General features: G+C 40.1%; 2 protein-coding genes across 3 annotated transcripts in view; one reads left to right on the plus strand and one right to left on the minus strand.

Annotated features, from left to right (window-relative positions):
• Positions 1 to 987: 987 nt before the first annotated feature.
• On the plus strand, positions 988 to 8,891 carry ccne2 (cyclin E2). Of its 2 annotated transcripts, none has more exons than XM_066683040.1 (11): positions 988 to 1,358; positions 2,314 to 2,357; positions 2,454 to 2,529; positions 2,624 to 2,677; positions 3,983 to 4,128; positions 4,219 to 4,354; positions 4,457 to 4,603; positions 4,688 to 4,918; positions 5,076 to 5,187; positions 5,834 to 5,991; positions 7,765 to 8,891. In XM_066683040.1, exons 2-11 carry the CDS (start codon positions 2,344 to 2,346, stop codon positions 7,870 to 7,872), a joined length of 1,182 nt encoding a protein of 393 aa, XP_066539137.1. In that variant the 5' UTR covers positions 988 to 1,358; positions 2,314 to 2,343; the 3' UTR covers positions 7,873 to 8,891. The 2 variants fall into 2 exon arrangements, with proteins under 2 accessions (XP_066539137.1, XP_066539136.1); XM_066683039.1 differs by having other exon boundaries at positions 989 to 1,358; positions 2,621 to 2,677.
• Positions 8,892 to 14,680: 5,789 nt separating this feature from the next.
• si:dkey-22o22.2 (neural-cadherin) overlaps positions 14,681 to 24,414 on the minus strand; it is a 174,152-nt gene continuing 164,418 nt past the window's right edge. Inside the window, exons 29-33 of the mRNA XM_066683650.1 lie at positions 23,956 to 24,220; positions 23,638 to 23,818; positions 22,824 to 23,077; positions 19,636 to 19,793; positions 14,681 to 18,559 (exon numbers count right to left, since the gene is read on the minus strand). Coding sequence (XP_066539747.1) covers positions 18,107 to 18,559; positions 19,636 to 19,793; positions 22,824 to 23,077; positions 23,638 to 23,818; positions 23,956 to 24,220 — 1,311 coding nt within the window. The 3' untranslated portion in view covers positions 14,681 to 18,106. The remainder of the gene's footprint in view (positions 18,560 to 19,635; positions 19,794 to 22,823; positions 23,078 to 23,637; positions 23,819 to 23,955; positions 24,221 to 24,414) is intronic.

The following is a 24,414-nucleotide window of genomic DNA, read 5'->3' on the forward strand; positions in this document are numbered from 1 at the left end:
ATAGGGCATAAATATTCTTAGGATAAATATTCTAAGGATTTTTAGAATGATCCAGGGGTCATAATGTTTACAGAACAAATATAAGTATTTTAAGTGCTAACCAACACTAGCAGTAAGCTCATAAATATTTGGATTTTTGATGAGAGTTTTTGTCTTACAGCACTCTTCCACCTTAAAAATGATTGGAAATAAGTACGTTTCTTGGTACCTATTTCAGATCTGAGATTTTAAACAGATTCACAAATTAATGTAAATATAACTTGATGTTTGAAGTACTAAATTTAAAGGTTAAAAGACAAACACAAACATTGGTTTCTAAATGCTATAAATTAGCATGTGCTAGACAGGAACACACACTCTGTGTTTTAATATCTCTTTCACATCAGCCCAGCCATTATTAACCCAAGCTTAAATGTTATGAACTGAACTGTATCAGTATAGCCAGTGGGCGGGGCTAAAAAAGATACTTTGTTCTTTATTGTCGTTGTTGTTGCTAATGTACCTAGTTTATAGTTGTGTTTTATGTCGTTCGAACGTATTACGTTGTTCTCTCGCCCTAATTTATTCTGAAGGGCTCTCACCAGCGGGACACCGTTGAGAATGAGCCATGGTTTGAATAAAATGAAGTTCTGCACGTAAATAAATACGTGTCCTGAATTCAAGCCTGTCTAATAGGAGAAGAGCTGAGGGACTCTACTATTTGAAAATCCTCAACTTTGGTTCTAAGTTATCTGGCTAAAGAGAAACCTTGCTTGAATAATCCCCGTCCTGTTTCCTGTGCTGAGCTGAGCCTCCCTCTCCGCTGACAGCGGCTTGTTTACATGCGAGGAGCAGGAGCACGCTGTCTGGAGGCTCGGCTCTGATTGGCCAAATTCTCACTGAGACTCCTCCTCCTCCGGCGCGCCCACAGCAGGTCGAGTCCGAGAAACCTCCAAAAAAGAGTAAAAAACCAGGTGAAAACTGGGCTTTTCTCTGACGGAAGTGCTCGGACTCGGTGTGTCGGGTCTTTAGGCGCCAGATCGGTTTGACCGGGAAATCAGGAAAGCGCTCTTTTTTAAAATATAAACCTCTAAACTAAACCGTCATCACAGAGACCGGGCGAAGAGTGCGCGTTCTGGTCCGTGGTGGACGGAAACACGGTGAAACCAAGGTATTTGTGGACGTGGACGTCTCCTTTAGCTCCCGCACTGTGTGATTAAAGTAATTGTTTGAAAGTGTAAAGCACTACGGCGGTGTAGTTTTGAATCGCCACAAAAAACGGATCCCTTAGCGCATGCGCACTGCTGCGTGTCCGCGCTGCTTTATAAAGCTTGGCGCCAGCTGATCTCTGCTCATTCATTCTTTCACACGCAGAGCCGGTAAGTAGTGGTTAAATCTCTCAGATTTGCTTTAGATATCTGTGCTTTCGTGTTTGAGAACGGTTGATCAGCACCCCAGGTTGTGTATCTGGCTTGTTGTTGTTCTATATTTGAGATTACTTTGTTAGTTAAGGCTGATTTTGGCGCTTGGCGACTAGGATCTGGTAGCTGCAGCTAGCTCAGTGTCTGGGAACACGGTTCTGTTTGGGCTGTTTGGACAGGTCTGGGTGAGATTAAGAAAGAAGTCTGTTTTGGGGCTAGGTGTTTAGATGTGTTGGTCTCGCACAGTTACGTGGCAACGGATAGTGTTTAACTTGGTTGGACTTAGCTCGTTAGCAAAACTCTCTCTGAAGAGGGAGAGGACGGCGTAAGGACTGGAAATAATGACAATTTACCTTTTATAATAGTGGGAAAACATGAGTATATATTATACCCAGGCGGTGTGCTGACTGCCGAGTTTTAGCAGGACTTTTCTGTTGTCGCCTTATTGTTTAAGGCGGGTTATTTGTCTCTCTCCCGCTTCAGATAATTTGGCGCGGACTCTACTTTCACACCCTCTCACACACAAACTCTAAAAAATACTAGGTTTTTAGTCACAGGATATAAACTTCACGCTTCATGTGACTTACCTACAAGGCTCACTTTACTGTAAACCGGTTGTTTATTACATTTAAACACGTTTCTAAAGCGCTGTACCTCGCTGACTAAGTTGTAGTGGAGCCTCCATGTCGCCTCAGTCTTAGTGGAATTATCCGCTCCACCTTAAATACAGCTACTTTGGATTCTGGCGCCTTCTTAGCCACTAGGTCTTTAGCCTGTTTTTTTTTTTTTTTTTGTAATAGCGTATTTCCGTCTTATTTCATCTTTTGTTCGATCTGTATGCGTGAAGCACTAAGTGTATCTGTTGTCCTAAAAAAGGGGGTGAAAGTTTCATTTGTGTCGCCTCCATTTTCAGGACCTCCTGCCTGTATCTGCCTCTGAAAACATGTCCAAGAGAAGGTATGTTCCGAGAAACCCTACTATTCACTTAACCGGGCTTATAATTCACGTTATTTATTGTTTTTTCAACAATGCTGACTGTTTTCTTTTGTACAGTTGTAGCACGCTGCAGGAGAGAGATGCAAACGCACCAGAAAAAGGCAGAAAATGTCAAAGAAAAAGAAAAGCAGAGGTGTGTGTCTAATATAACAATATGAGTGTTGAGTGATATGTGTTTTATACATGACTCAATGTGGTCTTATAACATTTGTCTCCCTCTTCAGCAGTGCAAAGAGAGAATTCCAGGATCAAATGCAAAGAAACAAAACTATGAAATTCAGGTGAGTTGGAACTGTGGAGTTAAGATGTGTGACTAAACATGTTATTTTCAAATCGAAAGGTACAGAATGACGATAGGATAAATGTTTTGTTTGTAAAATTGTGGTAAAATGCTATGGGCTCTATTAATGGGGGCAGTAGGTTAATTATGTGCGCGTCACTGTTGCTCCTCCCCCTCCGCGCCAAACAGCTTTGTTCAGCTGGCGGGAGATCTGCCCTGCTCCCTTCACTCACACCCTTCAGTTCATTTTACCATTAACCCCCACTTACCTCCTGTTAGCTTAATAAAATCTCCTCAAGGAAATGTTTAAATGGAATGTTGTAGACACAAAATCTAAATGAACATTTACAGACTTGCATTTATGAAGTTTCATTTATTTAAATAATCACAACTTAAGCAGTCATTAAGATGTTTGATGCAGCTAAAGGCTGAGCACCACTTAATGGACCTCCATGAATATTTCACATTATTGTAGTTACTGACAGATATAAGTATGAATTAAAATGAAAATAGCAGCTTAATTTGCTTTAAAACTGACAATTTTATTAAATTGACGGAAAAACCCGAGCTCTCTACGGAAATTCTTGAACGCAACCGTGACGTCACTGGTGGACAACAGCTGAACAACGCCGCGGTAAAACACCGTTATGACTGACTGTTATGACGGTATCTAGCTAAATAACCAACATTATTCATGAAAATAGCCTAGCAATAAGCTAAACTCAAATGTAGAGGTACCGTTATTCTTGTAAATGTGATCGAAGTCGAACTCGAATTCATCCGACACTATAAACCTCCGTAATGCAGCTACGTAGCCGAGTATAATCTGAGCACCGGTCTTTTAAACCTTATTCCTTGAATTAGTAAGAAATAACGTTTGCTGACTATCAATAAACACAAGTTAGGAACTCAAATTCTACTGTATTTTTGTTTGACACTTTCATATCGCTGGCGCTTAGCCTTTTAGAGGGTGTGGTATTAATGGGAAATGTGCCAAATATCTTGCTGCATGGTCACTATTTTTTATGCTTTTGTAGTTACTATGTATTTAACATTTTAAAAAGAACTCAAATGGTGTACAGTGCCTTTTATTATTTCACTTGGTAACTAAGATGTAGTGTTTTAAATAAGGAGTCACAGAACCTGCTTACTGTTTAATGTGGACATTTTTCATGGAAAAATAAATCTGATACAAAAATTTAGACCAAATCTATATGGTATCCTCTTGTGCCTTTTTAAATGGTTAGGGTTATACTTTCTAAGCAGCACCGCAACTCTAAGTTAACTTTAAAATTTGTTTTTATAGAACCGATGGGCGGAAGGTGACGTTAGCCCCTGTGTCCTCGTTGAGACGCCTCACAAGGAGATGGAGGAGTCCAGTAACTTGTCTGGTTTTAAACACTTCCGATTCAAGAACCTGTTCATCAAGCCCTCACCACTTCCCTCTCTCAGGTACGTTTTAGGAGAAGTTGGTTAGATTCACATTTGATTACAAGTTTGTTCATATTTGAGATTTATAAATGTCCTGTTCTGTCTCTGCAGTTGGGCCAGTTCAGATGATGTGTGGATAAAGATGCTGAACAAGGAGCTGACCTATATACATGACAAGGGATTCATGCAGCAGCATCCTAACCTACAACCCAAGATGAGGGCTATTCTGTTGGACTGGCTTTTAGAGGTATGTGGTTAGTTGTGACCCATGTTTGTTACTTATTTATAACAGATGTGTATCATGTCTGACAGCAAACCGCTTGTAACCTGTTGCATTTCTCTTGTGCAGGTGAGTGAAGTGTATACCCTTCACCGTGAGACATTTTATTTGGCTCAAGACTTCTTTGATCGTTTCATGCTGACTCAGGAAGACATTGGCAAGAACCAGCTGCAGCTCATTGGTATTACGTCACTGTTCATTGCATCCAAAATAGAGGTAATTACATTTTATTACTGGCTGCCTATGTAGTGTGCTCTGCATTTACACTGTACTGAGTTGTGCACTGTTTTTAAAATGCAGGAAATCTATCCACCAAAGCTTCAAGAGTTTGCCTATGTCACTGATGGTGCCTGTGATGAGGATGAAATCCTTGAAATGGAGCTTGTTATACTGAAGGCCCTGAAGTGGCAGCTCTCTCCAGAGACCGTCATCTCTTGGTTGAAACTTTATGCTCAAGTGGCTTCTTTGAAAGAAAGTCCAAATTTTCTTGTGCCTCAGTTTTCTCAGGAAACATACATACAGATCACCCAGGTGAGCGTGGTGTACATGTTGCCTATATATATATATATATATATATATATATATATATATATATATATATATATATATATAATGTATGTGCGTTAATTACAGCACTGACATGTACCTTTTTACCAAAGCTGATTTTCATGGAATTCTCTCTTTACAGTTGCTGGATCTTTGTATACTGGACATTAACTCATTAGATTACCAATATGGTGTTTTGGCTGCTGCTGCTTTTTGCCACTTTACCTCCCTTGAAACTGTGCAGAGAGTATCAGGTAAGGGCATGAAGACTTTGTCTAATTGTATACATTTTACCTTCCATTATCATTTTCAGTTATAAGCTGGATGCAGTTTTAAATCTACATCAAATTTTTAGTCATTCAGTCAAGACATGTTTTTACTTGTAAACTGGAGCCACTAACAGTCAAAGTAAAACCCTGAAATCCCCAAAACTTTAGGGCAGCCTCCAAGTCTTCCTTAAAGCTGCATAAAAACTTGTTGATCTGGTTTAATACACACCATCTTAAAATTAAAATGGCCGTAGGGGTGGGGGTCACCTAACCAGCTGGGTGCATTGGGCGGCCATCTTGGATATGCTGTCCTAGTAATGCTGTGACTTGATGAAGATTTGGATATAGTCTGAGTTGAAAGAATTTCTTGAATGTAATATTGAACGTTATTTTTTACGTAAGATGTTATGTTCTTTCAGCGTTAAATAGTTTATGTAAATGTTTAATCATTTAATTCATTTGTATGTTGGTGTTTAGGAATTTGTTCATGTCAACAATCCCTTCGTCACTCTTAATACTAAGCTCCCATTTGGATATTGAACAATTTCAAATGGGTTTAGGAACATGGTACTCTTGTGTCGTTTACAATTGGGGTGTGTACACTAAGAATAACCATAAATGTTTTTGTAAGGTCTGTCAGGGGACAGTATATCCAGCTGTGTGCGCTGGATGATCCCCTTCATGAGGACAGTGACTGAGCATGGAGGACCCAATCTGAAGGACTTTAAGAAGGTGGCCGCGGAGGACCGACACAACATCCAGACCCATGTGGACTACCTGGCTATGTTGGTAAGTTTCTTTGTCCTTGGGGTAAAAAACCTGGTCTTGACCCAGCAAATCTAAATAATTTCCGTCCGATTTCAAATCTTCCATTTTTTTCTAAAATCCTTGAGCGTGTCGTAGCCACCCAGCTGACAACATATCTAGAATCCAATAACCTCCTCGACTCATTTCAGTCTGGTTTTCGCCCTCACCATAGTACCGAAACTGCCTTGGTCAAAGTTATCAATGATCTGCTGGTGGCTGCAGATACGGGAGCTCTAAGTATTCTGGTCCTCCTTGACTTAAGTTCTGCCTTTGACACAGTAAATCATGCCATCCTCCTCTCAAGACTGCGTGAGCTGGGTGTCACTGGTTCTGCCCTTGACTGGTTTAGATCTTACCTAACAGATCGAAAACAATTTGTCACACTTTCTGGACATAGTTCAACCATCTCATCCATCTCACAAGGGGTCCCACAAGGCTCTGTCCTTGGCCCATTACTGTTTATTGTCTATGTACTTCCCCTCGGCCATATTATCCGTCATTTCAATCTTGATTTTCACTGTTATGCTGATGACACACAGATTTACCTCCGGACCAATTCTTTCAACAACCCACCACTCTCCAAATTGGAACTTTGTCTCTCAAAAATCAGGCACTGGATGACACAAAATTCACTAATGCTTAATAGTAATAAAACTGACCTAATCCTCATTGGCTCCAAATCTACTCTCAATAAAACTGGCTCCCTCTCACTCTCAATTGATGATGTCACCCTGTCCCCCTCCACTGTGGTCCGAAATCTTGGTGTCACCCTCGACTCTACGCTCACGTTTCATTCCCATGTTAGTTCCGTCATAAAAACCTCATTCTTCCACCTTCGCAACATTGCTAAAATCCGTCCTTCTCTTTCCCAGTCTGCCTCTGAACGCCTCATCCATGCATTCATCTCCAGCCGTCTTGACTATTGTAACTCTCTTCTTTCTGGCATTAGCTCCTCACTACTACATAAACTCCAAATGGTCCAGAACTCTGCTGCCCGTCTCCTCACCCACACCCGGTCCCACCACCACATCACCCCAGTTCTCCACAACCTCCACTGGCTTCCTGTTAAATATCGTATTCAGTTCAAAATCCTCCTTCTAACATACAAAGCTCTCAATAACCAAGCTCCCTCTTACTTATCGGACCTTCTTCAACCATACACACCTAATCGCATTCTCAGATCTTCCTCAGCCAGTTTACTCACCATTCCCCCTTCTAAGCTGCGTAGTCTTGGAGATCGAGCCTTCTCCAGACATGCCCCCCGCCTCTGGAACTCCCTTCCTCCAGAAATTCAACAGTCAACATCTCTATCACTATTTAAATCCAAACTTAAAACACACCTGTTTGCGGCTGCATTTAATCCCTCTGTTTCTGATTAGCCCTTGTTTTTTTTTTTTTTTTTTTTTTTTTGTTCCTGTTTTGTATCATTGTATGTTATGTAGTGTTATGGATGTGATTGTCTTTATGTGTTCATCATCTGATTGTAACAGCGTCTTTGGGTTACTGAAAAGCGCTTTAAAAATTCCATTTATTATTATTATTATTATTGGGGTTAATAGCCTTGTCTAAACTGGCATTATATACATACCAAGAGTTATAACTATTCGAATGATATCAGGACACTCGTCTATCTTATTTACAACACAGTAAATAATGGCAATGTTTGTAATCTGCTGTTTGCACTTTTGAAACATTCTGATCCTTTTGTGTCATAACAAACAATAAGAATAATAAACACCAACCCTTCCCTCACAGAATGACGTTCATCAGCGACAACAAGAGAACTTGGACCGGTTATCTCCTGTGCCTGTTGGAGGCTTGCTGACTCCACCCAAAAGCACAGAGAAGCCTGCGAACGCCTGACAGACTTGAAGAATAAAAATCTGCTGGTCAGTCTTCCTTTCTGATGTACAGGACCAGGCTGTCACAAACCATGCTGCCTTTTTGCCAACACTACGTGTTTAAGAGCCCCAGTCTGTCGACTTTTTCAGGGGGACATGGAGTTTCAACAGAAGCCTTGGATTAGGCTCTAGAAAACTTAAATATGTGCCTCAGTGTTGGGAGGAGTAACACTGGCCCTAGATGTGGTGCTATACGTTTCAGAAAACAGTGGTCAGGTGAAGTTGCTGAACTCGATAGCAGTTCCAATGTGCCTTTCATGGACTCAAATGTTTACAAGTATTTTAGCCCTAGGATATTTTGGGGCTTCTATTTGTCAAACTTGTACTGTGAGTGAGTTTTTTTTTATTATTATTATTTTTAATCTAAATTGCTGCTCATTTGGTTAGAGGTGTGAGATTTTAGTATTAATTTTGTTTGTACATATATATTTTAAAAATTTATTTAAACATAAAGGTGCGAAATAAGCTCTGACTTTTTGTGAAGCATGAATCTTGCAGTGTGTGAACTCAGTTACTGAAGGCTTGGAACTAGTGCAAAAGAGTCATACTGCATTGTGTGACTTCCTAATTCATAGGAATACATTCCTTGATTTGTATTTTCCACTCAGAGATGGGCTTAAATTTAAGTGAGAAATACTTGCGTATCTTGTTTTCTATATTAAATGTCATTTTTCAAAGTGTGAAATTACATTCATTTTTACTGCCAAAGGCATATATTTAATTAAATGTGAGCATATTTATGAAATTGTATCTAAAAGAACTGTAAGATGCAGTACTGTACTGAGCCTTACATATGTAGCATAGCTTGACACACTTTTTACTTTCGGAAGGCTAGGAGCCAAATCCAGTGTCTAAACTAGAAGAATGTGTAAATGTATTTCTGTAGGGCTGTACAGAAGTGTGTTTGTGTGCTGGTGGACATATGGTTATGTGTGTTCACAGCTTCAGTGGAAATTTGTAATGTGAGATAAAGGAATCAACAATGGCTTTAATTGCTTTTACTTATTTTTTTTTCTTCTCTTCTCTCCCACACTCATAATTTGCAGCCTTCAGTCTGTCCAAAATGTTCTGGAGTTATTACAAGGAGAATATTTAAAGCAGAAATGTGTAATTTTGTAGTAAACAGAAGGTGATTGAGCCACATTTAAGGTGTTTTTTAATTTTGTGAGGGACTGAGACATGCTACACGTTCAGTTGATGGTAGAAAGAGTTTCATGTGGCGACCAGAACTGAGAATGGAGGCTTCTTTCAAGCTCCAATGAGTAAAACCATCTTGAACTTTGTCTTATGGTTTCTAGCAGATGACAGCTGTCTTAAAGCCTCAGTTTAAATACACTCTTGTGCCTTTTTTAAAGGAGACATTCACTGTTTTTATCAAAAACACTACTTAAATTTTAATGTTTCCTGGTGTCTGTAAATGGGTAAAAAAAAAAAAAAAAAATTCTCTCCTGATATGCTAGTCTTTCTCTCTGCTTATGGTAGAGCAACACAAAACAGATCAGGATATTGCTCTATTCCTGCTCCATAGGAGGGAAAATATTCACTTACTTTTGCTCTTTTGGATTACTGAATGTAGAATCTGGAGCCATTATTAAGTGCTACAAAACTTAACTCTAGTCACAAATTGAGTTACTGTGGTGAATAAAAACTTGCAGGCAAATTAAACTAACCATATACAATTACGCTGTTATATTCTCCTCAAACAAACCATTCTACCTTAAAAACTCTGGTCTTCTGAACATAAGCCAGAGAACAGCTTTCCTACAACTGTAGATGTCACATATGTCACTGCATAGGAAGGGTTGCAAGGGATGGAAAAATTCCATGGGAACTTTAGCTCTGGAACTTCAGAAATCTTCCAAAATTTAAACTTTCCATGGAAATTTTAGGAACTTTGGGAATTAATAGGAAATATTGGATATTTTAAAGGAACTATATAATACACTATCATCAATATACTTTTTTTTTATCAACAGCACACATGAAGGCATAATACAAATAACTATGACACCTGTGATGTCATAGTATTTAATATGAAGAATGCCACATGCATCAACTATGACAAAGTGTAAAAACACTAAAGCTAATGGTCTTCAAAATGTTGAATAAGTTACAGAAACATGCAAAAAAAATAAATATATATATATATATATATAAGTAGCTAGCCTATGCTAGCTTTGGTAAGCTAGTCACTTAAAGGAAATTGCTCACTGAGGTTTCTAATTTACCAGATAGTAAGCAACCGTGAGGCCTTGTGGTGTGTGGGGTGTGGTTTCAAAAAGCCCTTCAGTGTGTAATGTGCCATGTGCCTGGGATTGAAGAGCAGCTTTGCTATTCAACTTGTTTTGTTATCATATCTAATTATTTTAGCCAAGATTGTGCTTCAGTATATTTTTACAGTTTACCAACTGTATTTAAGTTTCTCACCTTTAGCTTCAAATATTCCCATTTTATTACCAATAATTCCTGGAATTTTGGATGATTTTAGCTAACAGCTTTCTTTATACTAGTGTATGTAAGCTTACATTTCTTGTTAGCTACCACTTTGGTTCTTGTAGCTCCAGTGCAAAAGCAGTAAGCAGCTACAAACAGTTTCAGGCACAATGTTGGCTTGCTACATTTGGGTTAAGAGAAATTATGTGCAAGATTTCTTGAATTTTGGTTGTAAATTATATTTGGAGTTAGAAGTTTTTTTAACATGGTCTAAGCTCTGTGTACACAGCTTACGGGTAAATGTCCTAACTTCATACTCGACACAGTTTATTATTATCTGGGTTTAATAATGACTGGCTAAAGTATCTTAAAGAACTCTAGTAGAAGTAGGCCTACAAAAGTAGCATTTAATGAAATATTCCAAAATGTAGACTTTCCATGGAAATTTTGGGAATATTTTAAAGCAACTATATCATACACTTTCATCAATGTACAATTATTATTTTTTTTTGGTCAACAGCACACATGAAGGCATAATACAAATAACTATGACATCTGTGATATCATATTATTTAACAGAAAAATGCCACATGCATCAACTATGACATCTGTGATGTCATAGTTGATGCATGTGGCATTCTTCTGTTAAATAATATGACTGTAAAAAAACTAAAGCTAATGGTCTTCAAAATGTCAAATAAGTTACAGAAACATGTTTAGGCAAAAAAAATTAAATATATGTATATTAGGTAGCTAGCCTATGCTAGCCTTGATAAGCTAAAGTCACTTAAATGAAATTGCTCACTGAGGTTTGTATGTATATTATTTTTGGAGTTAGAAGCTGTTTTAACATGGTCTAAGCTCTGTGTACACAGCTTATGGGTAAATGTCCTAAATTCATACTCGACACAGTTTATTATTATCTGGGTTTAATAATGACTGGCAAAAGTATCTTAAAGAACTCTAGTAGAAGTAGGCCTACAAAAGTAGCATAAAAGTATGCTTAAGTAACTTAAAGAACTGTAGCTGAATTTAATCCATCCAGCTCCAATCAGTTGAGGAGCTTAAGTTTGTGTAACCATTATTCTCCTTTTGGATATTTTTGGTCCATTATTAAAAGACTAAATCTTACAGCACTGTGACCCAATACAGAGCAAACCAACAAAATTAAATAAAAATAATAATTATAATACGTTTTTAAATAAGTAGATGTAAAAATGTGACAATTTGAAAATGCCCAGGAAGCCAACCACCGATGTACCTTAATGTTCCCTTACAGTTTAATTAGGCCTACTCTCTAACTGCGCAGGGCATTTCAATGTGTCTTACAGAAATTACATTCAGGGCACATAAAACAGTGAAAATACAGGATCCTATGTGGGTTATAACATGACATTGTAAGAAAAGATGCACTTTAAACAGTTTCTGAGACCCTACAAAATAACCTCTGTGCAAAGTTAAAGAATATTTTAAGGACATACTAAAGACATAATTGAATTAGCTGGAAAAAACAAATCCGTCTCCATTTTACATGAGTAACTTAGAAAATCCTATTAAACTCATGTTAATTTCGTTCACTTGCCTTACATCTCAAACCCCTGCAGAGGACTGGCCCACACTTTGGTGTCAGAACTGTGTTGGAATGAGGTCCCTAAACAGGGCCAACAAAACAAACTTTTTTTGTTCTGAGTGAGAAATTAGACTTGTGAGGACAGTGTTATCTTCAGTTAGATGTGGCCCATTCCTCACATCTGGCTGCAGAACACCTAATGAAAAAGCTGCTTTTCTAATGCAGTGTGAAGGTCGTTGTTCATTAGAGTGTGAAATGCTCTGGCAAGAGTTTCCTACAATAACTTTTCTTGTTGTTGTAGTCGTTGTTGTTGTTAATCCTCACTATCCACATTCTAAACAGCGTTTTTTTCGATGGGGCCCTAGAAGCATTTGGGAATGTTTTACGTGCACTCAGCGTTTTTTTTATTTTCTTTTTAATTAACTTTTATTTTTATCATTTTGAATGAAGAGTGAAGGCAATTTATTGATATTTATTAGTTTAGTACTTACTCATACCATGTGACGGCATTGTTTGTTTCTATTAACGTTGTTTTTGAAAGTATACATTAATTTTACTTGGTCGTCACTTGACTGAATTCATGATCGTCTGACTGTCTCTGGGTTACTCTTATTTTTACCCATAAATTAAGTCTGGTGATGAATATTGAACAGAAATGTCACTCTCCCAAAGCTGTCCAAAAACCACATCAGTCACATTAATGATCCTCCGACCCCCAGAGTGAAGAGTGCTGTTCTGTAAAGCCTCTGAGCCATGGACAGACTTCACGGTAAAGACCTTCAACCCATGTTAAACTTGCATGTGTGTGTGTGTTTGGGTCTCTGCTCGTAGGTGTTTCTCCAGACAAACTGGCTGCTGTAGAAGCCACAGGACTCCTCTCCTCACAATGCTGCTGTCGTGAGAGTCTTTGTGTAGTCCTGGGAAAGGGGAGCCCCTCCTCAGCTTCACCGTAACACACTCCACTCTCCTAAACCCCCCCACCCAACACATACACACACCCCAACAATCACTCAGACAAAGAACTACCCCCTTCCTCCAAGTGTCCCAAATACAACTATTAAGATTAGGGCCGTTCTTATTGTCTAGAAGTATCTCATTTCGTTGACCTTCACCATTGCTAAACTATAAAATGTATATATAATTAGATATAAGACATTCCAGTTACATGTACTTATTTATAAATGAATTCCATCATACCTCATTGTCAATTTTTTATTTGGACTATAATAGATTTATATTAGGTTTAGATACAAATATAAATCCACAAGTATTTCACGCATATGCCAAAGCACAGATCTGAAGATAGTCTCCAGTCAAAACAAATGACTAAAAGGCAAATGTGGATGGTAGCTAGATTTGACCAGTTACCATTACTGTTTATACACTTTAAGTCAAATGCTCATAGACTAAAACTTTCAAATGATGATATTTTATTTAGTTTATTAGTGAAGAAAGTAACCTACATTTTGTACCCTGTTCAGTTTAGGGCATTAATGGCATTTGACCAATGACATTTAATGTTTATCATGTCATTTAAGAAAAATGAGCATTAAAAAGTACACAGTTGATGCTGGCTCTATTAAGAGTAATACACACACACATACATTATATATATATATATATATACACACACACTTGTAGTAACCACAGGGTTGTTGTTTTTTTCTTTGTAAGATCAAGGGTAGTCTACTGAATCATTACATTTTCCATTAAATTCCATTTACCATTTCTAACCTACTCTTAATAACGGGCCCTGGGCTAAACATTTAGCCGTTGATTCAACGTTGAAACAACGTAATGACTGCCGTCTAATCAACGTTCTCTTAAGGTTGAAAATGAAAGTTGAAAAGACGTACAAACACAGACATTGAAAAGACGACTATTAGACGTATTTTGGACGTCCACTGACGTTATCGATTGGTCACCACTTAACTAACTTATTAAGATGGATTTTGGATGTCCGTTGACGTTTAAAATATGTCCTTGACGGACAGACTACTTTTAGACCTATTTTGAACGTCCAGGGACGTTCCTTGTTTATTGGGAACTGTGTTAGCTGGGCTAAAAGCTAACACGATTGTGAATAGAAGTATGAACATTTAAGGGGCAGACTGCCAAATGTTTTGTGTAGTTGCAAACCTGATTTTTGTGTTTTAAATATACACCTTCTTGTGATTTTACAAACAGGGGGCACCTAAGACTAAAGTGGCAGTTGGTGCTGCTTTGAAACAATGTGAGAATACAGCCCTAAAGAGGGCTTTAATACCTAATATAACTGCACTTGTCATATGCTAATTTAAAGTAATTTACATGGAAGTTTGTTGCAAACAGCCTGCTAAACTGGCTAGCCCCATTCATTCTGTTCTTACACTGAATGTGGTTTGCACCTCTTACCTGCCCCCAGTTTCAGTCTGCTCACCAGTTGCTTTAGTTTCTCTGCACTTCCATTCCCCAGGATTTCATGCTTTGATTTTAAATTCCTTAGTCTCTGCGCACCCGAGGCTCATGCATTCACTGTAGCTCTTAACAATAAAATAATCTGATTCCTTACTCTGATGAAAAGGTGGGTTCTCACTCTCAACCTTGAACTGTTTTGGTTGAAGTCCTGACTGAACAGGCTGGTGGGCCATTATGAGAGCAGTCATGTGATCCAATAAGGCCTGGGGCCTGGACTTTGAACACCTGATCAAGAAAACATACTGGTTGAACTGCTTTAAGGAAAACATTTTATTTATTAAAATTCAAATACAAAAAGGAATATTTGACGTTAGATCCCTAGAAAACATACATATGTACATTATATACATTACAAGGGCCTGAAAGAGGATAGCATGAAGACTGTGACAGGGAAAGAGTGGAATGTTAGTTGGTGTGCCACAGATGATGTGCACACACACACACACGTCTCATTAGGAGCATGCATGGATGCAGTTGGGTCCTGCCAGCGCAGGCTTGGCCTTTAGGATTTGATACTTAACTAAACTCTATTGTATTTCCATGAGTTTCCAGGAATCTACAACGAAACAGCAGCAGTCTCCTTGTAACTGCACTGGGTTTTGTGCGCGACTCTTCTCTGTTTATATCCTCACTTATAACAGCTGGTTTTGTCTGGATCTGTTCAAAGCCGACGGAATACAGACTGGTAACGCTTTCTGAGGTGTAAAATACATGAAGTATTAGGAACAAAAACTGAAAATATAACTCATGTATGTGGCTATAAAAAAAACACCATTAACAGCCATTTTTAAAATGGTCGTCGTTTCCCAGGACCCATTCTCTAATACAAATATAAAATGAGATGGTTTCGCAGACCTAAAAGATTTGCTTTTACAGCAACAAAAATAGAGCTATGTTTATTTAAGTCACTCAAAAGTGTTTCAAGCGACAGCATATTTTTGTGATTGTTTTTATCGCTTTTTTTCTGGCTTTTATTCAACAATATATTCAGTCGTTAACTACTTCAGTCTCACGTTTGATTTTTAAACATGCCCTGATCAGTTTCAGCTGACCACTTGTTTTGTTAAGTGGCCCCCTGCTACAAAAAGGGAGGAGTAGCTGAGGGGAGCTTTTAATCAGAACACCCTTGGCTACCTTAGCCTTGGAGAGCTAATTAGCATGTCAATTTTGCAAGATGTTTGTAGAACTTTTCTAAAAACACTTTTTTATACATAAATGTAGTAAATAAATAGCTTCATTTGGCTATACTTTCTGATTTATAAATCTTATGCTAATTCTTGGTTGTTGCTAGCTGCAAAGGCACTAGCTGGGCTAACAAGCTAGCTAAATAAATTGTATCAGGGCTCATAATAACAACAACAACATCTGTGCCATATTTAGTTTGGCTTTTACAATGTTTCAAAGCCCAGTTAAAGCCCTGTTCAGGTGGAATTAGTTGATGGGGGATCTTTTTTAAACCCATCTTGTAAACTATATATATATAAAATATTGGGCAGTAATATGCTAAGTTCTTTAAATCTGAGAGCAGGAGTTTTTGTTGGATTGCATTTTTAGTGAACCAGGATGTCTTCATGATGTCGTCATATGCTCATATAAAATATAAAATTAATGTTTGATAATACGGTAAATATAAAAGTGTCTGCTGAAGCAACATGAACACCATTTACATCACACTGTCAGATCTCACTTTTCTGACGGACCGTTTTGTTTTTTCCAGTCCTCCTCTTATTCCTTCTATAATCCAGACAAACTAAAAGCTCGAGACTCTTCAAAATCATCCAAACTGTGAATTGCGCAGGGTTCTTTATGAATGTGTCCTTAGTGTCCAAATATGTTGAATAGCAGCACTTAAAAACCTTCATCTAATGAACTTCATTTGTGCTAAAACAGTAAAGACAAATGGCAAGGCCTAGTTTAGAAAGGCTTCTTAAAATCAGTAAGGAAACTGCTGGCGTGATTCAACACATCAGGCTGAGGTGTCAGGAAGGATCAGCTCTGCACAGGCACCCCCCACATGGGAGAGAAAGGAATGGCAAAAAGTCTTTCTTAAGAAAGAAAATCAACACAGTGAACACCCATGACAGGATTTAACCTAGAGTGCAAATGTAGCTTACCCACCGGCAGAAGCTCCTCCACTCTAGTGTTCCATATGCAGGGGCAGCAGAGTGTTTATTAACTGCTGCATCAGACAACTTCCCCCCTGTAGTCTTGAGGTGCCTTTACAGCCCCGTTTTGGAAAATGGACAGAATACAGAATTCATTACTAGGACTGAGGTATTTCTCACCAGTGACAAACAGGATACACATCATGCTCATGACCTGATTGCTTGACTGCTAGAAACAAGGAAGTGTTTTTTCTTCTCTCTCTCCTCGTGGAGAGACAAACATAACCAGAACATAATGAGACACAGAGAATGCCCCTCGATGCATTATACTCTGGCTTTTCTCCCATGTGTAAAGTATCTCTCAAGGCTAAAATAAATACAGTATACAAACAGTTCACACTGAAAGAAACTGAATAATAAATAAAGAGCATTTAGTCATCCAGTCCACCCTGTTCTTCTTAAAGCTTTTGTGGCAGTTTCACCAAAGAGAAGTTGGACTGCTACCAGTCTGTAAATGGAACTCAGAACACAGACAGGAAGTTGGGAAGTTTCACTGGCTCGGCATGTGTGGTTAGACCACGTTCACAAGGATGTCTTAGTGCCTGTCCAATACACGTCTCTTTCAATGAGAGCAGAGAGTGCACTGCATGGAAATGCACTCTGACCCAGCTATGTATGAGCTGCCAGGAGACAGCTCGCCTTTGTCCTGGTCAGGGTTACGGTGGATCCACAGCCTACCCGGAATCACAAAGGGCAAGACAGGAACACACTGGACAACTTCACACAGCTAATCCACCTTGCCTTGGAGCTGTGTGGTAGAGACTCTACCTGTTGTGTCACTGTGATGTGCCTGAAAATAAATTACACGCAAGTTATACCTTTGTTTTTTTTCTGGCTATAAATTCTGACACCAATGCCACACAACTTCAGGGTCCTGTGGTTATGAGCTCAAACCCCGAATTGTGTCACTGTCTGTGTGGAAATTGTTGTGTTCTCTCTGTGTCTGTGTGGGCTTCCTCCGGATGCTCAGGCTTCCTCCCACAGTCCAAAAGAGCACATGCTGGTGAACTGTGTATTCAAAAGTGTCTATAGGTTTGAGTGGGTGAGTGTGTGATGCCCTGTGAGGCACAGGTGTCCTCTCAAGTGTGTGTTCCTGCCTTGTGCCCAGTGATGAAGTGGTTACAGTAAATGAATGAATGAACAAACATTGGTGTAGAATTGTACAGTACTGCTTTTCCTTTAGCTGGTGTTTGTTTGCTAGCCTTTAGTTTGCAAAATCATTAGCTGGAAGTGTAAATTAATAAAGATGTAGGAGACGAAGTTATTTAAAGTATTTTACTGCTATGGCTTGTCTTCCAGATTGGTCACCAGCTTACCCACCCTGCAGCTTAGCTCTGAGCCTAATCTAACACCTGATCCAGGTAAAGAAGGGCATGAGGAACATCCGGTCAGGGGTGATACTTTTCAGGACATTAGGTCACTATCACCCTGACTTTTAAGGCCATAAACAGCCTTCTGATAAAAACAGCAAGGATTTTTCCTTAAGAGCGTTCTCAGACAAAATTTAAAACGTAAGAAAGTGTATTAGGCAGATAATAAAACATCCTTGTGAAAGTGCAGTGCTCAGGGCTTCAGCTCTGGTTGTGGCTGTGGCTCTGGACAACATCTCTGTAACTGAGTGTCAGCTCTGGCCTGCGGTACAGCTCGCTCAGACCCTCGAACTTGGGTCCCCAGTGGCGCAGGCAGTCGTAACTGAAGTCGTCGTCCGGCTGAGCCGAGCTGAGTGAGCTGAGGCTGCCCACGCTTGACCCTGCCCCCTCTATGCAGTACACATTGTAGGTGTCCATGGGGAAGGCCAGGCTGTCGTTGTCCGCCTCCCAGATGATGCGAGCCACGTAGTTCTTGAAGTCCATGGCGCAGTGTGTGCTGCAGCCTGGGTTGTGGTGGAAGGCCAGTGGCACGCCCGGGTGCACCTCCTCCTGAGAGCCCTGAGAGGACTTAATGAGGGGAGCCGTGGTGCAGGACGAAGACTGAGACAGACTCGAACACAGCGGCCTCTTCAGCTCCGTGATGTCATACGCATTCTGGAGGGAAGTAAGGACAGCATTGATGAGAGACTTTTTTCATCTGTTTGATAGTTGTTCAAAGAATAGTTCTGCCACGATGCAATTCTTTGCCCAAATGTAATAGATCAGCTACAACATCTGATGTCAGTAAAGCCCATATGTAACTGAATATAAATCTGACGTTATGTATTGTCCCAGTAAACAAGGACGTTCAAAATAGGTCTAAAAGTAGTCTTTCCGTGAAGGATATATTTTAAACGTAAATGGACGTCCAAAATTCATCTTAATAAGTTAGTTAAGTGGTGACCAATCGATAACGTCAGTGGACGTCCAAAATACCTCTAATAGTCGTCTTTTCAACTTTGAGAACGTTGATTAGACGGCAGTCATTACGTTATTTCAACGTTGAATCAACGGCTAATTATTTACTGGGGTAGCTTTATACTGTACATTTCAGAGCCAGTGTGACTGAATACACATTGTGAAAGGAAACAAAAACAATAGCTCACTGTTCAGTTACCTACACACACAATTTTGTTTCAGATTTGTATATAATGTTACACCTACTTTGGTGTAATCCACAATTTATAAACACCCAGAGAACGGAGATTCACTGATTTTGGAGGTAAATAAAATAGCATTTATTTTTATAGAAATAACACCCATTGATAAAATACACCCTGCATCATTTTTAATTCAGCAATTCTAATGTTATATTTGACAAAACCTCTAAAGGTCTGATTTGATTGGATGTGAGCACAATCAATTTGAATAAATAATAAGATAAAATGAACATGGACGTTCCCAACTGAGCTTTTTTAAAAGCAATACATTTTATATTAAGGAGAACTACTAATTTATTATTTGAAATATTTTAATATATTTATTCCTTAATATATTAACATTCGGAAACAGGTAATATCTTATTGAAATATTTACCAATCCAATATGTATTGTGAGCCCATGTAACAAAAATGTCACTACCGCCACCTAGTGGACAGATTTAACCAAGGCTCCTCTCGGCTCAGCGCTGCTCCACTGCGTCTTCAGTGAAAGTGAAGGTAAATCAATATGCTGTGTGTAAAGTGCTGTACCTGGTCCTGTTCTCCTCCTCCTTCCTCGTTGTAGTTGAGGATGTTTTCTCGGATGTCCTCCCAGCTCTCGTGCTCCGCCGGAATATGATAGACTCCGCGCTTCCGGAATTTGTTCCGACTGCCCTTCTGGTTCCACACAGTCACTGCCACCAGCACAGCTAGGAACGGAAGAGTGGTACGAGGAGAGTGTTAGCAATGTTGACTAACGTCCTGAGGAAATATCTTGACTTAATTATACACTGCAGCTTAACAGCTTCAAACATCAGATAATTATTCTTATCTTGGCCACTTATAGTAGAATAAACACAAATGCATCAGTAGAGATTATCAATTAATGTTTGGTGTCTATGCAACTGTTAGTCACTGGCCAATGCTGCTCAGAATTTACTAGTCCAAAGTCACCCAACACTTCTTTATATTCACAAATCTTCCCTCAAGGTCCCTCAGCCCACATCCAGGTCTCCACTAAAGTCAGACTTCCTGATGTGGGTTTGTACCCAGTACAACTCTGAACTGTAAAAGCGAGTGACACTGTGTGAGGCTGAATGCCGCAGGCAGCCCTTTCAGACAACAAAAGATGTACTGAATTCTGATTCCCCACAGAATCAGGGGCTCCTCCAAACCAACGCACGTCTTGAATAGATTCTCTATTTCTTTTGTGTCTTAAAAACATAACTTTGGCTTGAACATGAAATATCAACACTTTGTTCTTTACATCTTTATTCAATATCATTTCATTGATCTCTACATTGTTATTTAAAAATACACCAGTAATTGCCAACACACTCTCTTTTCCATAGGCCTCTGTGACATTAATCCATGCAAATTATTCTGGCCCACATCCCCCATTTTCATTGGCCTACTTGACACATGGATTGACAGCTTTTTGGACGGACACATCACACAAACTAAACCGCAAACGAGGGCCACATGTTAGAGGTCAACGCATTTTCATTTTTGGGACACATCTGGCTCCCATTTTGTTTGCCAAGGCCAGCACAGCCAGCTCTCTGCCAGAAGTGGGCCAGGCGACGCAGACGAGTCCATCTGCACAGTGTTGTGATCAGAGAGACGTTTTGTGGAGATATTTAAGGTTTTGACTGACTACTGACTTTGTTAACACCTGAGCATGTAGAAATACCAAATCTCAAAAAAAAAAAAGGGGGTGCAGACTGACCAATTAAATGTTTACAGAGAAGGTTATCGACCAATAACGGTAGCTCTACAGTCAGACCGTCCAATCCGAAGATTTTAGGCTACTTCACCACGCCCCCTTCTCACTCAAGCGAATCAATCGGAGTAGGGGAGGGCGGGACTAGTTTGTGAACGAAACGCTTCTCAAAATTCTATGAAAGCTCTAGAAAAACAAAATGGACGTTTGGGAAATTCCGCCCGGACATTTTTTTTTCAAAGTCTAACAAAGAGGACGTCTGGTCCCCCTAATGGTGTGAACCAGAGGAAGTGTTTGCGAATTTAAGAGGAGTCTTAAGGAAGTGTAGTTGGATGAAGCAAGGGGACAGGGAGACCCAGGAGTAAACACAGCGGGCTTATTAAATTATCAAGTAGCCCTGTGTCAGCACTCTGAGAAAAAAAACAAGCTGTGAGCTGAGCACAGAGCTGTGAGAACGCTGACCTTATGTAATGGCGGACACAGGCTCCATTGACCAGCCTTGATTAATGAAAAGGAGCTCTGCCGCCCTCTGCTGGCTGACTGTGGCCAAGCAGACAGTTTGGCAATAATCTCCAGTGCATCTTTTATTAATCAGAGCAAAGACTGGCTGTTAGTTGTCAGTTTCCTTACACACGTGTTACTGTCATTAGAGAAGATTATTAAATATTAAAATATAATATACAAATGAACATATATATACGTTAATAATTGTTATAATTAATACATTATACACTTGGGGGGAAAAAGGAAGAAATATTCTTATAACCAAATGCACAGGATTATTTTTCCTAAAATGTTGAGGGCGACTTGAGTAAATGAAAGCGAGTGAAGGTAAGCCTGGGGGTAATTTATTGCTCTCTTTAGTACTTGATGCAAGAACCGGAGCAGTGTGTTCTCTAGAGTGAAGGATCTCCACTGGAGTGGTGTCCATGAACTAATCATTTAACATTTGCATCTGACCTCACTAACGCTCCCATGGTGAATTCCCAGCTTGTAGTGTTCCCTCTCCAGGAGAGTAGGAGCTCTATCTCCATTCCCTTGATTTCAGAAGAAATGCTGTGAGAGCAGGTTTCTACAAACTTTCAGACAGAGGAGAGTTGTATACTACACTTTTCCTCCCTTTTTTTTTGGTGTGTTCTGGTTTGATTCTCATTGGAGCCTGGATGAGAAGCTCTTTAGCTTGGTGTGCTGTCTGTGATGTTGTTGATAAGTTTGGCAGAGGAGCCTCGAGGGCACTGCCAACCCGTCAAAATACCAGTGCACCTGTCAAATGTTTGCTTACACACATACGTACACACACCCATGCAAGCGAATACACACATACGCTCTGTGCCTCTTTCCATTTGCTGCTCGGTGCTCAGGCTTTCTCTGCACTGGAACAAATCTGTGCGGTGTCTACAATCACTGCTAATGAATAATAGAGATATGTACAACTCTTGGAGAACACAGTGTCACATTGGCCCAAATACAATTAGTCTTCTGTGCTGCATCACTGAACCAGAACTGAGGATCTGAATGTCTCAGACATACACCACGAATCGAGTTTTAACCTCCTATTACTCTATTAACTGTATCAAAGAACTGGAATACACCCAGATATCAGTGAAAGCTTTGCCCAAATGTGGCACCACCTGCATTTCTTTTATAGCCTCCATTTGTCCTTGAATGATGGTGGTTGCCTGCTCAAGTCCACCTTATATGGTCCACATGTCACGTGTCAACATTTGACCCACATCTGGCCCACAGCAAGCACCAAAACCCACGCTGAACCCGGCTCATCACAGTTGGCCCACGTCTGACCCAAACAACGCCAGTGCTGTAGCAGAGCCATTGGTGCCGAAGGAACCCGTGTTGAAGGAAAAGCTTTGACGCACAAACACCATTCCACTGTTCCCCAGCCCAGTGCCAGAAGGGCTTTATATCCCTGTAGCCAACACTCAGCACTGGGCATTGTGATTGTTTGTGAACCGCCATCCAGGGTTAATGTGTATATCCCACAGTTCAGTGCAGTACTTACCAAAGAAGACGAGCAGACACATGCTGATTGCGAGAATGGAGCTGGGGCTGAGAGCAGCAAGGCGCAGGGCTTTGACCTGCCCCAGCTCACACCACTGCCCCTTGAAGCCCTCCGGACAGCGGCACTGGTAGCTTTTAGTGGAGTGAGCCAGGCACGTGCCTCCATTCCGACATGTGGAGGGTCCGCATGGGGATGTAGCACACTGGACCACCCCTGTTTTGTCATCAATAACAGCAAGCTGACCCGCTGGACACCTGTGTTTACACACACACACACACGCAAGTCATCTATCCAGCTTGGCTACTGAAGTGCTATAGCCAGAAAAAAAAGCCAGATATTCACTCTGAGCTATATATAATTATGCAACAATGTAGCGCTCCGCATTTAATTCCTTAACACATATTAGCCAGTGTGTAAACCTCATCCGACATCAAAAGAGAAGTCTAGTTCGTACCTTTGGTCGTATTAGAGCTTGGTAACAAAAAAAATAGCATGATTTTTCACTGACCACAGATGCAAAACACAAACTAATGCGTTGCTTTTAGAATTATAATAAATCATAATTCTGTCCTAAAACACAATCACTTGTCTCTAAGACCTTTATGAGGATGTGGATAACGTATGAGAACATTTTGGTGGCGTATGTTTGCAGAAATGAAGTGGGCTATTTGGGTGACTATTGACTTCCAGTGTTTGTTAGCAACTTTAGCCTCACAGCTTTTGTTTGTTTAACTGTGTAATGTCAACTTTACATCTTAAAGAGTTAAAGGCAGAGCAGAGGCTGTGAGTGAGAGAGTAAAGAATAAACTGTGACCTGCACTCGTGTTTCCTCCACAGATCTACACAGTACAGCGGGCTGTGGCAGGGCTTGGAACTGCAGGCGTCTGAGTGGCAGCCGGTCTGTACGCCCCGCCGCTCCAACACTGTCGCAAACTCACTGCTCTGGCCGTCCAGTGGCAGAGAGTGTCCATTCAGCCTCACATCACGCATACAGCCTGCATGCAAACACAAACACACACAAATCAAAACACACAAATTAATTGCAAGGAGAGAAACAGAGAGATTGAGAGGGAGAGAAAGCATGAGAGTAAATGTGAGACAGAGAGAGAGAAAGAGAGTGATAACGCCGCACCCTGAAAGTCAGAGTGTGCGTTGTGTGCGCCACTGTTCCCCAGAAGAACGCTGGACGGATGCACTACGATCTCTCGTTTAAGGCCCAGAGTCCCCGTGACCTCTCGCGACCCGCCGCCCTGCTCCAGCCGCAGAGTGAACAGGTTGTCATGGCGATGTAGACTGACCAGGACCCACTGTCCGCGGTCCACTCTCTGGCTGCCCAGCCTAAGTGTGTGAGCTCCATCGCCCAGGTTAGCGCTGACACTCAGATAACCGTCTACTATCTGAATAAAGAAAATGAAATACACTGCCGTTACTCATTTGTAACCTCTGCACTTATAAACTATTCAATTACTGGTACAATTAGCTAAATATATACAACAACATTTTCAGTAACCTTTGTAAATATTCAGTAACAATGATGTGTTCAGTAACCATTATAAATGACTATCAACTACTAATTAACTTATAAACAGCT

The sequence above is a fragment of the Hoplias malabaricus genome, chromosome 10 (genome assembly GCF_029633855.1).
Source record: "Hoplias malabaricus isolate fHopMal1 chromosome 10, fHopMal1.hap1, whole genome shotgun sequence".
In the NCBI taxonomy this organism is placed as follows: Eukaryota; Metazoa; Chordata; class Actinopteri; order Characiformes; family Erythrinidae; genus Hoplias; species Hoplias malabaricus.